The sequence below is a fragment of the Caretta caretta genome, chromosome 7 (assembly GCF_965140235.1).
Source record: "Caretta caretta isolate rCarCar2 chromosome 7, rCarCar1.hap1, whole genome shotgun sequence".
Classification (NCBI taxonomy): Eukaryota; Metazoa; Chordata; order Testudines; family Cheloniidae; genus Caretta; species Caretta caretta.
The window spans coordinates 33,826,136-33,839,246 of NC_134212.1; the positions used below are offsets into that span (position 1 = coordinate 33,826,136).

At 59.1% G+C, this 13,111-nt stretch overlaps 2 protein-coding genes across 3 annotated transcripts; both read right to left on the reverse strand.

The window, feature by feature from the left end:
- Positions 1-258: 258 nt before the first annotated feature.
- TMEM223 (transmembrane protein 223) lies at positions 259-1,761 on the reverse strand. Its single transcript, XM_048857485.2, has 2 exons — positions 1,339-1,761; positions 259-786 (listed from the first exon to the last, which is right to left on the reverse strand). The coding sequence occupies exons 1-2, from the start codon at positions 1,715-1,717 to the stop codon at positions 494-496; spliced, it is 672 nt and encodes a 223-aa protein (XP_048713442.1). The 5' UTR covers positions 1,718-1,761; the 3' UTR covers positions 259-493.
- Positions 1,762-2,208: 447 nt separating this feature from the next.
- Positions 2,209-12,300, reverse strand: NXF1 (nuclear RNA export factor 1). 2 transcript variants are annotated; one of them, XM_048856324.2, is made up of 21 exons: positions 12,128-12,299; positions 11,319-11,532; positions 10,783-10,948; positions 10,360-10,443; positions 9,861-9,965; positions 9,452-9,532; positions 9,289-9,358; positions 9,095-9,183; positions 8,865-8,972; positions 8,668-8,777; positions 6,969-7,005; positions 6,810-6,878; positions 6,520-6,575; positions 6,222-6,329; positions 5,688-5,746; positions 5,233-5,348; positions 4,873-4,915; positions 4,665-4,737; positions 3,938-4,120; positions 3,789-3,849; positions 2,209-3,353 (listed from the first exon to the last, which is right to left on the reverse strand). In XM_048856324.2, exons 1-21 carry the CDS (start codon positions 12,156-12,158, stop codon positions 3,315-3,317), a joined length of 1,902 nt encoding a protein of 633 aa, XP_048712281.1. In that variant the 5' UTR covers positions 12,159-12,299; the 3' UTR covers positions 2,209-3,314. The 2 variants fall into 2 exon arrangements, with proteins under 2 accessions (XP_048712281.1, XP_048712282.1); XM_048856325.2 differs by lacking the exon at positions 2,209-3,353 and having other exon boundaries at positions 3,804-3,865; positions 12,128-12,300.
- Between the last annotated feature and the right edge of the window lie 811 nt (positions 12,301-13,111).

A 13,111-nucleotide genomic window follows, 5' to 3' on the forward strand; every position in this document is an offset into this window, starting at 1 on the left:
AGCCTGTTCACACGTGGGGGGTGTCACAGGCTCAGATTCCCCTGCACAAATGCTTCCCTAGCTCAGACCCTCTCCAGCATGAAATCCCGCATTCTGAGCCACAGGTCCACCATGGTGCATGCCTCCCCTTCCCCATTGATCCTTTCCACCCTAGTATCCCCAGTCCACTGCTCCTTTATCAGCTTCCTTGCACATGAACACCACCTCCCAACCCTGCCGGCTCCAGATACTCATGGCTGGCAGGGAGTTCACAGCAGCTGCTCCACAGTTTCACTTTTATTTCAAAAGCACACAATTGGAGCCCCATCCTACCAAGCCATAGTACCCCCCTCAATGGGGCTGGGCCCTGCTGTCCTTGGGGAAAGGCAGGAGGTTGGTGGGGGTGGTGTGGTGTGAATCTGTCCATTGCCCCCAATCTGGGGACTCTTCTCTAACTGTCCAGCGGCAACCCCCCAGAATCCTCCAGCAGTGGGAAGCATCCTCATTCCCCCAATCACAGCTTCCTGTAAGCCCCCACGGTGAGGTCAAAAAGCTGGGGGTTGTAGACCTGGCCCTGCTTGTCCAGCAGGAAGTAAAAGGGCCGCCCCTTGACCTTGAGAGGAACCATGGCAGGCACCTCAGAACGATGGGCCATGCAGGAGACCTGGCGCAGGGGCACTGTGAAAGACGAGCTCAGCCCGAAGGGGTAGTAGGTGCTGAGGGTCACATCCCGTCCCCCCTGGCGCAGCACAACCTGCCACACCGAGCGGCGTGAATACATGAAGCTGGCAGCCACGATCAGTGAACCTGGGATGGGGGAGAAAGAGAGGAAATGATGCCATCCACCATACCCAGACTGGGCTAGTAGGGGGCTGTGGGTTGGAAGGCACTGGCAAAACTTGTGGGGGAACCCAAGGCTGGGATACCAGGGGGCCGCAGATTAGAAACGAGGGACATCAGCAAGGCTGGGGGTACAGCCTCCCCATCTCCCAGCAGCAGGATTTGGCTCTGAGTTTCAGAAGCCTGATTCCACTCAGCTGCTCCAGGTGGCCCAGGCCCAGCTGCGGGGTGGAACCAGGCTCGGGTCCCTCTTCCCCAGGGCAATGAACTGGACTCAAATCCAGTTCCCTGTCACTGACCATCTTCCCCGGGACAGACTCTCTCCCTGCGGAGAGAGGGGAGGGAGAATCCCATTACCAGTGTCTTCGGTTCATGCTTCCCCAGGATGCAAGGACTGGAATCACCAGTTCCCCGCGCCTGAGTGCTGTGCTCCCCTAGATGCTGGGTGGGAAACCCCTGGTCCCCACACCCCTCTCTCCCCGGGGCCCGCTCCGGCTCGGGACCGCTCCCGGCTCTCACCCACGGTCAGACAGGACACGGTGAATCCGTAGCGCCACTTGTTGGAGGCCGGGTTGATCGAGGCCCCACCGGGCAGGGTGGGCGCGGGCCGGGCGCTGGCCGCGGGCCGCCCCGCGGGCCGCAGCGCGCTGAAGGCGAAGTGCGCCAGGTACGCCCAGAACGCGAACTGCCCCGCGCAGAACAGCCCGAGCAGGCGGAAGAAGCGGCCCCGCTCGTGCCGGAACAGCAGCAGGTCCCGGGGCACGTGCGTGTCCAGGGGGGACGCCCCGCGCGCTGGGCCTGCCAAGCCCCGCGCACCGCTGAGCCGGGCCCAGGGGCCCCCCGTTCCCCACGTGCAGCAGCGCAGTCCCCACAGCCGCAGCTGCCCGGCCCCCGCCATCTCTCCGCCGGAGCGCGGGGGCGCCTGGGACTTGTAGTCATCACGACTTCTCTCAAATAGGAACTTGGTGCTTCTGCGTAGGGGCAGGAGGCTCCTCCCCCTTACCCGCAGCGCCTTCTTACACTGGGGGATCGCTGTGCTGGGGGGGGGGAAGCCACCCCGCCAGGACGGAATGTGGAGAGGGCTTGGAAGGGTGGAGGGACTGAGAGGAATGTAGAGAGGGGCTGGGGAAGCAACTAGGATGGGGGAGGGGGGAAGATGACCTGTAAGGGATGGTAGTGGTATTGGGGGGTAATATGGAGAGGGGGGACTGGCAGGGGGGAGTGGATGACAGGGACTGGAGGGGAATGTTGGAGGGAGGGAAGGGGGGGACTGGGCTGGGGAGAGGTCCTGGAAGGGATGGTACTTGGATTGGGGGGCAACACGGAGAGGCCCTAGAGGAGGGACTGGGGAACAGGAGGGAATGTATCCAACAGAGCCTTCAGCCGAGATTCTAACAAACACCACTTTATTGAACACGCAGGTCCTAGCACATACAGCCACAGAGAAACAGAGGGCAGTGGTGCCCAGCTCTGCCCTGCAACATTCTGCTTCAGCCCAAAGATTTAGGGGGTGATTGTACAGCACAGATGTACAAGCAGGAAGGAGTGCTGCAAGCACTGCTGGCAGCCCCTCGAGGGCTAAGGCAGTACCTTCCCCCTGGGTGTAGGAAAACCCCTGGCGCCTGCTACTCCAGTGCTGCCCTGGCACATAGGAATCTTGCAGCCCCACACTCTGCCCCTAGCTCCAGGGTGGGGAACAGGGGAGAGCATAGCCAATGACAACCCCATTGCTCCTTAGCTGAGAGCACCAACCGCTCCAGATCCCACACAACCCCACAATCCCATCAGCACCCTAAGGGAAGCCATGTCATCTTCCTGGGGCTGTGTCCCATGTACCCACACAGCAGCTGCTGCAATAGAGAGCAGGCAGGTGGCAAAGGCCTGCCAGGACCTGGCAGCACCTCTGTCCATCTCTCAATCTCAGCATGCATGAGGCATGTTCTCAGGGAGGCGGCTCCAGGGCCCTTGGGACTACCTTTCCACAGAGAAGAGTACAAGTCCATTTCGGGGGTGGGGGGTGCTAGGGACTGTGAACACCACAGGGTTGAAGTCTGAGGGCAACTTGGCTCATCTGCTAGGAAAGCGCAGGGCCTATAAGCGGTACACCTAGCCCAACTCACTGAAGCCACTCACAAGACTGCTTGTTTTAAAACATACCAAAAAAAGTCATTTTCCCCCTACCGGCCAAAAGCCTGAGGGGAAGGATTCTGGCTCTGTCCTCCAAGCTTCTGGGTGCCCCAGCAGCACCTGCTTCTCAGTCTTGCTTCCACTGCCGCTGGAAATGGCCGGGGCTGGAGGCAGGGCAGCATGGCCAGAACTGTCTGTATCACCCCTGGCTCCATGGGCCTGCTGCAGGGGCTCCCCCTTCAGAGTCCAAGCCCCATGGTTGCTCCCAGCGATGAGCCCCCACCTTTGTTATTTTAAACTTTCATTTATTTACAAAAACTGTCATGGAAAATAAAACATCAGTGGTGGGGGAACTGCAGGGTCACTGCTCACTTGAGAAATGCCACGTCTGGGATCTTCCCCTCCGTCTGAAAGAGACCAAGAACCAGACACTGGGACTCTGGGCATTGCAACGCCCCCATTACCCATGGAGAGGCTGCACAGAACCCCTGCATCCGAGCCCCCCACCAATCTACTAGACCCCACTCCCCTCCCAGAGCCAGGGATAGTGTTGACACAGGAGTCCTGACTCCTAGCCCAGTGCCTTCTCCACAAGACTGTCCTTTCCTGTGCCTATGAGGTGCCTGGGAGCAGAGAATGATGGAGCCAGGCCCCTGGAGGAAGGCAGCCCTAGGAAAGAAAATCCTTGTGGGGATAGAGAGGGGTCAAGGCACCCTCAATCTCTGAGTACTGAGGCCACTGGTGAGGAATGAACATGCCCGTGGCTCCTCCCCTCCCCCTCGCTGTTGCAGGATTCTGACCCCAGGCCCCAGGGATGGAGTCAGGCCCAGGCACTGTCTCACCTTGAGCTGGGTGAAAACCTGGGCTGCCTGGCTGTAGTCCCAGTCATTGTCCTGGAGGCACCTAGGGCAGAGGGACGCTGTCAGCGAGCAAATGATGGGCTATGTGGCAGCATCAACCCTCCCCACAACCTTCCCCAAGGCCTACTTACTTTTGGGACCACTCAACATTCATGCCAGACTGCATGGCGAAGGCCTGTAGCATCTCCTGCTGCTCAGCTGACAGCGTGGGCACAGGGCTGGATGAGGGCGTGGGTGCTGGCATCACGAAGGCCTTGCGGATCTCTTCCGTGTTCGCTTTGCGCACAAACAGCTGGTCGTTCACGATGCACAGCCTGAAGGGGTAGGGAGAACGAGGCACTGGCGGGGGATCTTCATCCATTCCTTCCCCCAGAGCCTGGGGGCACAGGGGATCCCCATCCATCCCCCACTTAGAGCCCACATGTGAGGGGAAGATCTCTCCTCCACCCCCCAACCCCTCCCCCCGCACACACAGAGCCTAAAAGGAGGGGAGGGGCACTAGGGGGATTTCTCCGCCCAGAACTAAGGAGGGGAATGTGGGGATTCCCATTCCTCCCTCCACAACCTGGGGTGAGGATAAAGGATCTCCATACATTACCCCCTCTCCCACTTCCTGGGGGAGATGGGAAGGTACTAACTAGGGGGAACCCCCTCCATTGGTCCACCTGCCATACACATACACTGGAAGGGTAAGGCACTGCTGGGGGGAATCCCATCCATCTCCCCTCCTGGGCATGTGGGGGGAGGGACAGGCTATCGACCCGTGTTCTACCCATGCACATCCAAGGGGATACCGCTGCCCCGCTGCCCCCCCACCCCCCCGGGGTTCTGTCCCCAGTGTCCCCTTCCCCCACTTACCCTGTGATACCAGCCGGCACAGCAATGAACATACGGGTGAAGCCTCTCACCACATCCCGGGACTTGCCATCCACTGCACACAGAGAGAACAGAGCCCAGTGAGGTGGATATGGGGAAAGGGGTCTGCCATAGGGGTGAGGGGATTTTAGCAAGGAGAGGTGCAGAGAGGAGCTTGGAAATGGAGGGTAGGGGGCTTCTGGACACTCACCTTCCTTGAAGACTCCATGGACAGCAAAGCACAGCAGGGTGTTCTGCAATATGAGAGGGGGTCATGTCACCGAACTGCCACTCCCCTACCATGCCCATGGCCCAGGGGAACCTGCCAACACTGCCCCCCACTGCCCGACCACTCCCCCTCTCTCCCCCACACTGCCCCCAGGGGCACTCTCTCGCCCCACCTCACAGCACAGCTTGCCCTGCCCTCAAAGTGGGGGCACTCTCCCCCACCTTCCATCCCTCCCACCTCACTGCACAGCCTGCCCTGCCCCCAAGGTGGAGACATTTCCCCCCACCCCTCAACCCCCCATCACAGCACAGCCCACCCGGACCCCGGGACAGAGGCACTCACCGTCTGTGCACAGACATCCACCACAAAGGAGTTAATGTCATGCTGGGTCTTGGGCAGCTCGTTGAGGAAGGCCACCACGTTCAGCCTCGTATGCTTGAGCAGTTTGAAGCGCAGGGCTGGAGGAAGGAGGGGGAGGTGAGACCACAGCCAGCCTGACAACCCAGTCACAGCACCACAACCTCATGTCTGCCCTGCACAGAAACCCAGACCTGGAGTCTGCAGGGAGTCTGAGCTGGTCACTTGCAGGAGGGGCGGGGAAACTACCCTGAGTGTAACCAATGCAAAAACGCTGCTTCAGTCTGAACAGCCAGAGCTGATCCTTCAAACAGGGGCTAGAGCTGCCTCTAGTGTAACTGACCCAGTGATGTTGCCTGAGTCTGCAGAGAGCCTGAGCTGATCACTCCAAGAGGGGACTGCTCTTTTGAGTGTGATCGATGCAGCCCCCTAGCACTTACTGGGGTCCTTGAGTTTCTTCACATTCCTGCTACCCTTGAAGTATTCACTCAGGATGCTCCTGTTGAGAAGAGATGCCCAGTGAGTAGCTGGAGAACAGTACCCTGTAGCTCCTGCCCCATCAGCCCCACAGGAAAATGCAATGGAAATCTTCCTCTTACCCGGCTCTTAGCCTCTCCCTGAATTTCACAAATGGGAACAGAGGCAGTCTCACCCTACTGGGCAGGGGAGGGGTGAGCCCCATGTAACATAGAAAAAACAGGGCACAGAGAGGGGAAGGGAGTTGCCTGAGGGGACATCGTGAGTTGGGGTCAAGCCAGAAATAGAACCCAGAGTCCAGGCTTCCAGCCCCCTGCTCTAGCCAGAAGACACCATTCACCTATGAGAGCTGGGGATAGTACCCAAGAATCCTGACTCCCAGCCCCCCACCCCCATAGACCTCACAGCCCTCCTGTGCCGGGGATAGAACTCAGGCGTCCGAATTCTCAGCCCTGCGGTCCCTTGGGAGGGCAGTGACTAACCCCTAGTGGACGCACCTGGAGGGGTTCTGCGAGAGGAATGGGATGCTGAGGGAACAGCAGGCCCCATCGTGATAGGCATCCAGCAGCCCCTGCCTGTCGCCAGAGTCATATACAGAGTAATACCTGCCAGGGAGAGAGCGCGTTAGCAAAGGACAGCTGTGCTGCTAGGACACTATCCCTGCCCCAGAGCTCTCCCCACACCTGAATGCCCTATGCCCGTGACTCTGGAACATGACCCATATGCCCCCTCCCCATACATCCCCCTCCATTCTAGCTCCCAAAATAACTCATCCCCCCACATCAAAGTACTTACTGCTGCAGGAAGCGCAGCACCAGCACCTTGAGGTCATCCGAGCCGAAGTAGCTGCCCTGTGGGTCAGAGAACGCTCCAGTTAGTACCCTGGCTCGGAGCCCTTCCCCCCAAAACACCCTTGCCCCTGCCCCAGGGCTTGCCCTGCTGGCAGAGCGGTTAGCGCCCTGGCTCACAGTCCATCCCTTCTCCACACCCCAAGAGTGCCTTCCCCAGCCCGGCACCAGCACCTCATCTGCTGGCAGACAGATTAGTGTCCTAGATTAAAATCCCCCACTCCCTGGCCCCTTTACCTTGCAGGGGGGGAGGGTGGTGGGTGCTTCCACATCAAAGACAATAGGAGGGGGGAGCTCATGGCCGTCCTGCAGAGAGGCAAAGGTAGAGTAGTGAGCAGAGAATGCCCCAGCAATGGGTCCTGAACAGGGCAGCCCAAGTTAGCGCAAATCACTCACCAAGCGCAGAAGCTTCGGGAACCGCAGTCGGATGGAGCTGTCAAAAATGGGACATGAATCAGTGAGGCAGCGGGGCCAGCCTGGCCCCCATGGGGCCTCCTTCCCTCCCTGACCCCACCCAGCACTTTGGACCCACCCCCCCATGCCCTTGGCACTGACTCTGCAGGCCACAGAACGGGGCTGTCCCTGTGCCCACCGCACTCCCCTTACCCAATGCAGCACCCCCTTCTCACCCCAGCAGGGCAGAGACCCAGCGCTGAGGGGCTGGGTGGCAGGGACAGAGCAGATGCCCCAAGATTCTTCACTAAGGTGGGGAGGGAAAGAGACCAAGGCTTTACTACATCTTCCCCCTCCAGATCTTGGAGCCTTGGCAGATTTACAGGCCCAGGAACACTATGGGGCTGGTGCCGCATGGCTGAAGGGCTCCACACTTACCTGGCTCTTACTCACCTATGCGGCTATTCTCCAGTGAGGAGAGAGTGGGGGTGGGGAGGGGAAGACAAGGGCAGGATGGCAGGGGGAGAGGACATGGATTCCCACTGATCATGGAGTCGCCGTCATTGCAACCAACTTACAGCTGGGGGAAGCTTCCTGCATCAAGGCCCAGATCTAATTAATGTCCATGCCATGGCACGCAGGGCAGGAACGACAGAGGAGAGGGATGTAATGGCACAGAGGAAAGGAGGACAGAACAGGAGGAAAAAGGGATCCGGGAGCCCAGGAGCAGAGCCTCTTCCTGCCCTGCATGGCTCCTCACACCTACCCCAGACGCATTGGTGATGCAGAGGCTCGAGGGAGACTCGCTCTGTGAGAACACAGCATTCTGGTCAATGGAAAGCCCGGGCCTCCTGCTCCTGCTCCGAGCCAGTCCTAGCCACGCCTGCTGCCATGGCAGGACCTGGGGCCACTGATGGGCTTGTGTGCAGCTGCTCACCGAGAGCACGAGAGAACAACGTAGCATGTGCCAGGCCCTTACACCAGGAAGGACCCCTCTGCGCTGACCGCTGTGCGGTCTAGTTTGGCCACTGCACGGCTGTGCCTGTCTTAGGTTGTTCCTTCCGTGAGGAATCTTACCCGTCTCTGGCTAGCCAGCCATCGTTGAGGGCCAAACAGCGGGCGCAGGGACTGGCAATCACAGCAGCTCCGGGACTGCTTGGTGCAGAGCGATATGGGGGGGCATCCCCCTAAACATCCATCAGGGGGCAAAGACAACAAGCCCCTCCTGTGTGCGACTGGGGAGAGCAGGTGGGGACAGTGACTCTCCCATGGCCAATGTGGGAACAGGGATACTAGAAGAGGCTGTGCATCCTGGAGTCCCAGTGCCCAAGGTGAGGGAGGAGGAATGGGGAGAGAGAGGGAGGGGAAAGCAGCGTACAGGCAAAGTCTAGCTGTTACTTTAGGGGAGTAGAGCGCATTGTGGGGAAAGGGAACAGGGCTCCGAACTGGCTGAAATAAAAACCACATCATCAGCCATGCAGCAGTCAGGTCCCATGCGCCCAGGGGGGCCCAGAGCCTCAGCACAACCAGAGAGGGATGCAGGGAGACAGACACCATCACTAGGGCCACTGGCAAGAGGAGCCGGGATCCAGCTCCCAGCAAGTAGATGGCATCTTCGTTCTACTGCATTGTCCCCCACCGGGCGGGAGAGGCCAAGTGATTGGGGCCAGGCAATCCACAGGCCCCAGAGGCTGCCACTGACCTGACGTAGCTGGACTGGTCCCGGAAATTGTTGCACAGAGGGTTTCCATCCAACCATAACTCCTCCAGCTTGAGCCCCTTCACCTTGTCCAGCTCGCACTCAGACTTCAGCTGTGGCAAGGAAAAAGAACAGAGCGGCAGAGCATGAGCGCAAGGCCGCAGAGGGTTGGCCAGACCGGGGATGGTGGTGGCGCCTACCTCATTGCGGGTCAGATTGAGGATCTTGAGATTGGTGGCTTTCTGGGCCAGCTCTGCCAGGTCATCCAACTGGTACAGCTTGTTGCTGGTGAGATTCAGTGAGAGCAGCTGCAATTGCAGAGGGGACAGAGGGTCAGAGGAGAGTCCAAGGCAGAGCTACCCATCCCCAGTTTGGTGGCAGGGCACTGAGTGCCCAGACCGAGGTTCCAGGAAGCCTGCCCCCAGCTCACCTCTGGGATGTTCTCTTCAATGATCTGCAGCACGGCCTGCATGCAGTTCCGCCGGTTCAGCACCACATCAATGTTCTGTGCCACCAGGTCTGGAAGAAACACACAGGCTGAGCACCCCACACCAAGGACCCACCCGCTCCCTCAACACCACTTCCTCGGTACCAGCCCCCCACATCTGCCAGGAGAACACGCACCTGGGTCCGTGCGAAGGTTCTTCAGGTCCAGGGCCTGCTGGGACCCGTCATATCTCTTACTCATGGTGACCTGAAAGTACAGAGACCATGGGTTAGAGGTGACTGGCTGCAAAACCCTGCAGAGCCCAGTGGGGGCACAATAGAGCTACCCTGCACCACTCACTTTCAGCTGCTCAATCTCCTCTGGCTTCAGCTCCTTCTGGACAGACTGGGGTGGAGATGAGTGGTTGACAATTAGCACCACCTGGAACAGAGGCAAGCTGGGTCACAGAGGGGCAAGAGCCAATGCTGGGCAGGAAGCCCATGTCAGGGTACTGGTAGGGTGGAGTGGGGGTGCCACAGAGGGGGCCCATGCAGGGCAGAGATGTGTCTGTCAGGCTATGTGAGGACTGGACACAGGACATGCTCCCATGCTAATCCAGCCAGAAGAGCAGAGACCTGGCCAGGCCCAAGGGGTCCCTCAGGGAAAGAAGGCACAAGGCCAGTTCTAGGCATTACATCCCTCCCTCACCATGGGGGTCTTTCCAGCCAGGTGCCAAACACAGAATGGCCCAGGGAAGGGAGAATCATACCTTGTAATTGTCTCGATCTGTGATCTTGCGGGACAGCTGCTTGAGCGCATTGGCTGTCGTCATGTCCTCAATATAGAAGTAGGCCCGGCTTTGGTCGTAGTGGAACTGAGGGCAGAAGACAAGCAAGTCAAGGAGCCCTGGTATCCCCGCCCTGTCAGGAAGAACCTGGCTGAGCTACGCCTGCCTACAGGCATTCCCATCCCCGCAGCTCCACTAGGGAAGTGGAGGCACAGGGAGACTGACTCACCCAAGCCTGCATAGCAAGTCTGTACCAGAGCCAGGAAGAGCACCCAGAAGTCTGGCCTAACTACTAGTGCCCCCCTGCTACAACCACTAGACTCTACTTCCCTCCCAGAATTAGTAATTGAAACCCTGTCCCCTCCCCCGCCGCTCTAACTCAATAGACTCCATTTCCTTCCCAGAAACTGGGATAGAACCCAGGAGTGCTGACTCTGTCTCCCTGCTCACAGCCTGTATGACATCTCAATGCAGCTCTCACCTCCACTGGAGTAAAAGGGACACTGGACAAGTTCTGGAGCGAGCTCAGAAGCCATGACTTGTCATACTTCTTTCCATAGGGAATCTAGGAAAAAAAGGCACTTGTAAGTAGCATGTCAGTAAGCTGGCAGCAAACTATGGGGCTGGGAACTAGGGAGGTCTTAGGGAGCAGCCCTGTGTGTTAGGAACCAGGAGCATCAATCAATGAGCAACAGGGTCCTTCCCCACTGCCCAGGGAGCTGCCTGCTGGTCAGATACCTGGCAGCCAGGCTGGACATTATGCCCCCTTCACAAATTGAGTCAGAGGGGCAGGACAGCAAGGTGACCTGCAAGGGATGTGCCTTGGGTTACCAGGATGTGCCAGGGCTGTGGTGTAGGGGCTTGGCCAAATTCCCTGTTCCCTCCCTCACCCTCCAGCACTCACTGTGACCTTGTACCACCTCCTCCGGCTGCTGTTGCGGCTGGCACTGCTACTCCGGTCCTGGGGCGTGAGATCTCGTTTCACTGTGACATGGATGTTGGTGGCACTTCCCCGGCCCCGGCTGTGCCAGTCATCACCTCGCCTATTCAGCCGTGGCCCATAGGGAGCGCTGGGAAGCAGAGGAACACGAGCGCATAGCATTAAAGATGGGGGGAGAGGGGGATACCTTGAAAGCTAAAGGGAACCAGAAACACCTGACTGAACCCTGGGGTCATCGCTGCATTGGAATAAAATCTCTGCAGCAACCTCCAGACATGGAGGCCCTATTTATCCACAGCACAGTGACAGTGCTGCTTTCCCCTGCTCCCCAGTCAAGAGTTGAGTGGTGCTGGTGCCCCCCAGAGAAAAAAGGCCCCAGATCCCATTCCCTGCCTCCCTGAGCCAACCAGTCCCCTCCCCTTGGAGCCTGACTGAAACGGGCATCCCACCACCCTGAGCCACTCCATCACACACAATGCCCAACAGCCCCTCTCACTCACTATCTGGTTCGAAGACTGTCATGGGCATCGCTCATGGGAACATCTCCATCTCCCTCCTCCAGCTGACCAGAAGGGCTGGGACCTGCTACACCCCGGTTCCACGAGCGGTGGTTCCCCTCACTGTACATCTTGCCTCGGAACGGTCCCCGACCTTTCCTCCTCCTCCCAGCAAAGCCCCCACCACCACCTGTGCCGCCCACACGGTCATCATGTTCTGTGCAGAGGGGCAGAAGGAACGTCAGACACCATCCAGGGACTTCCCTCTTTGAATGCTTGACACATGGCAAACTGCCTACACTAACCCCCTAACCCTCCTGTCGCCTCCACCTCTTTCCCAGTCCATTCCGCAGGGATCCCAACACCCCCCAGCATTTCCACTGCACCCATCCCCCCAGAGCCCCTCGTCACCCTGCCCTCCCCCCAAGCTGGGCTGGGAGACAGGGACGCCCGAACTAGATCACAACAGAGACAGCCTCCAGCCAGCATCCCCTCCGCACTCCGCAGGCCCTCCCCGAGACGGCACAGGACCCCCCCCCAGAACGCACCCCCAAAGCCCCGCCCTCCAACCCTCTCCCCTCCAGACCCCGAAGGCCCCGCCCCCTCAGAGGCCCCTCCACAAGCCCCACCCTCCAACCTTCTCCCCTCCAGACCCCAAATGCACCACCCCGCAGCCACCTCTACCAGCACCGCCCTCAAGCCCTCTCCCCACCCGACCCCACGGCTCCGCCCTCCCAAACGCCACCCCCAAGAGCTCCCAAAGGCCTCAGCCACAGCCCCTCCCGCCTGCCCGCGTCACCCAGCCCCCTCACCGCTGTACCCCCCTTTCCCTTCCTCCGCCATCGAGGGGGGGCTCCGCGCGCCGCTGCTGGGCGGGGGAGGGGAAGGATAATCTCGCTAGTTAGCCGAGCGGAGGGAACCAGGCAACGATTCCACCGCTCAGCTCCGCTCCGCTGCCCAAGCGCATGCGTAAACAGCCTCTCCAGAAGGTGCGCATGCGGTGGGCGGCCCGATTGAAGGCATAGCGCATGCGTAATTTAGCAGCGTCGGGCGCTTTCTGATGGGAGAAGTTACGCGTGCGCTGAATTCCGCCTTCCCCTATTTGTTCCCGAAGAGGTGGAGACACTACGCATGCTCAGAAAAGCCGACGCTCAACGCGGCTCAGAACGCTGCGCATGCCCACAAAAGCCCCCTCTCTTTCCTTTCTGTAGTATCAGCTGCTGCTGGAAGGAGGGATTCCTAGGGACAGAGCTTCGCCTGGTTTGCGGGTTCGAGTCTTACCTGCGGCAGCCAGGATCCCCCAATTGGATCTGCATTCAAGTTGCATCCTAGCAGAGAATGTAGCAGTGGGACCACTAGCTACCTAGATCATCTGCCTTTTCTCCTGTCCCACACCCCCAAGGTCCTGGGTTCAAGTCCCACCAGGGGATCTTTGGCCACATTTTGTGGCTGCAGCTTCATCTTTAGAGAGCTGCCCTCTCCTGCCCCCATTGGCCTCGGTCCCTGGGACCACCCTTGTGAAGGCCCCAAGCAGGTGGAAACCATTATGAACCAGACCAAAAAGAAATCAATTCCCCAGATCATTTTATAAAATAGAAATCTTGTGATTTTTATGGGGGCCAACTTTTTTTTTTAACCCTTTATTGGCACTATTTGCAACCTCTTTGGGGCACAGGTTGTCTGTGCTGTTTTTGCAGTGCCAGCACAAGAGGGCCCGGGACTAGGGTTCCCACACACTACCACAGCCCAACTAATGAACTAGAGGTGGAAAGTGGGAGGTACTGAGCCTGTAGAGG

Excerpts from the sequence above, each read along its gene's own strand:
- NXF1 (XM_048856324.2), bottom strand. The coding sequence starts at position 12,158 with ATGGCGGAGGAAGGGAAAGGGGGGTACAGCG. Across the intron at positions 9,184-9,288 it reads GAACCTTCGCACGGACCCAG|ACCTGGTGGCACAGAACATT; the intron begins GTGCGTGTTCTC and ends TGTTTCTTCCAG. Across the intron at positions 4,738-4,872 it reads CCATGGAGTCTTCAAGGAAG|TGGATGGCAAGTCCCGGGAT; the intron begins GTGAGTGTCCAG and ends CTCTGTGTGCAG.
- TMEM223 (XM_048857485.2), bottom strand. The coding sequence starts at position 1,717 with ATGGCGGGGGCCGGGCAGCTGCGGCTGTGGGGACTGCGCTGCTGCACG. Across the intron at positions 787-1,338 it reads CGTGTCCTGTCTGACCGTGG|GTTCACTGATCGTGGCTGCC; the intron begins GTGAGAGCCGGG and ends CCCCCATCCCAG.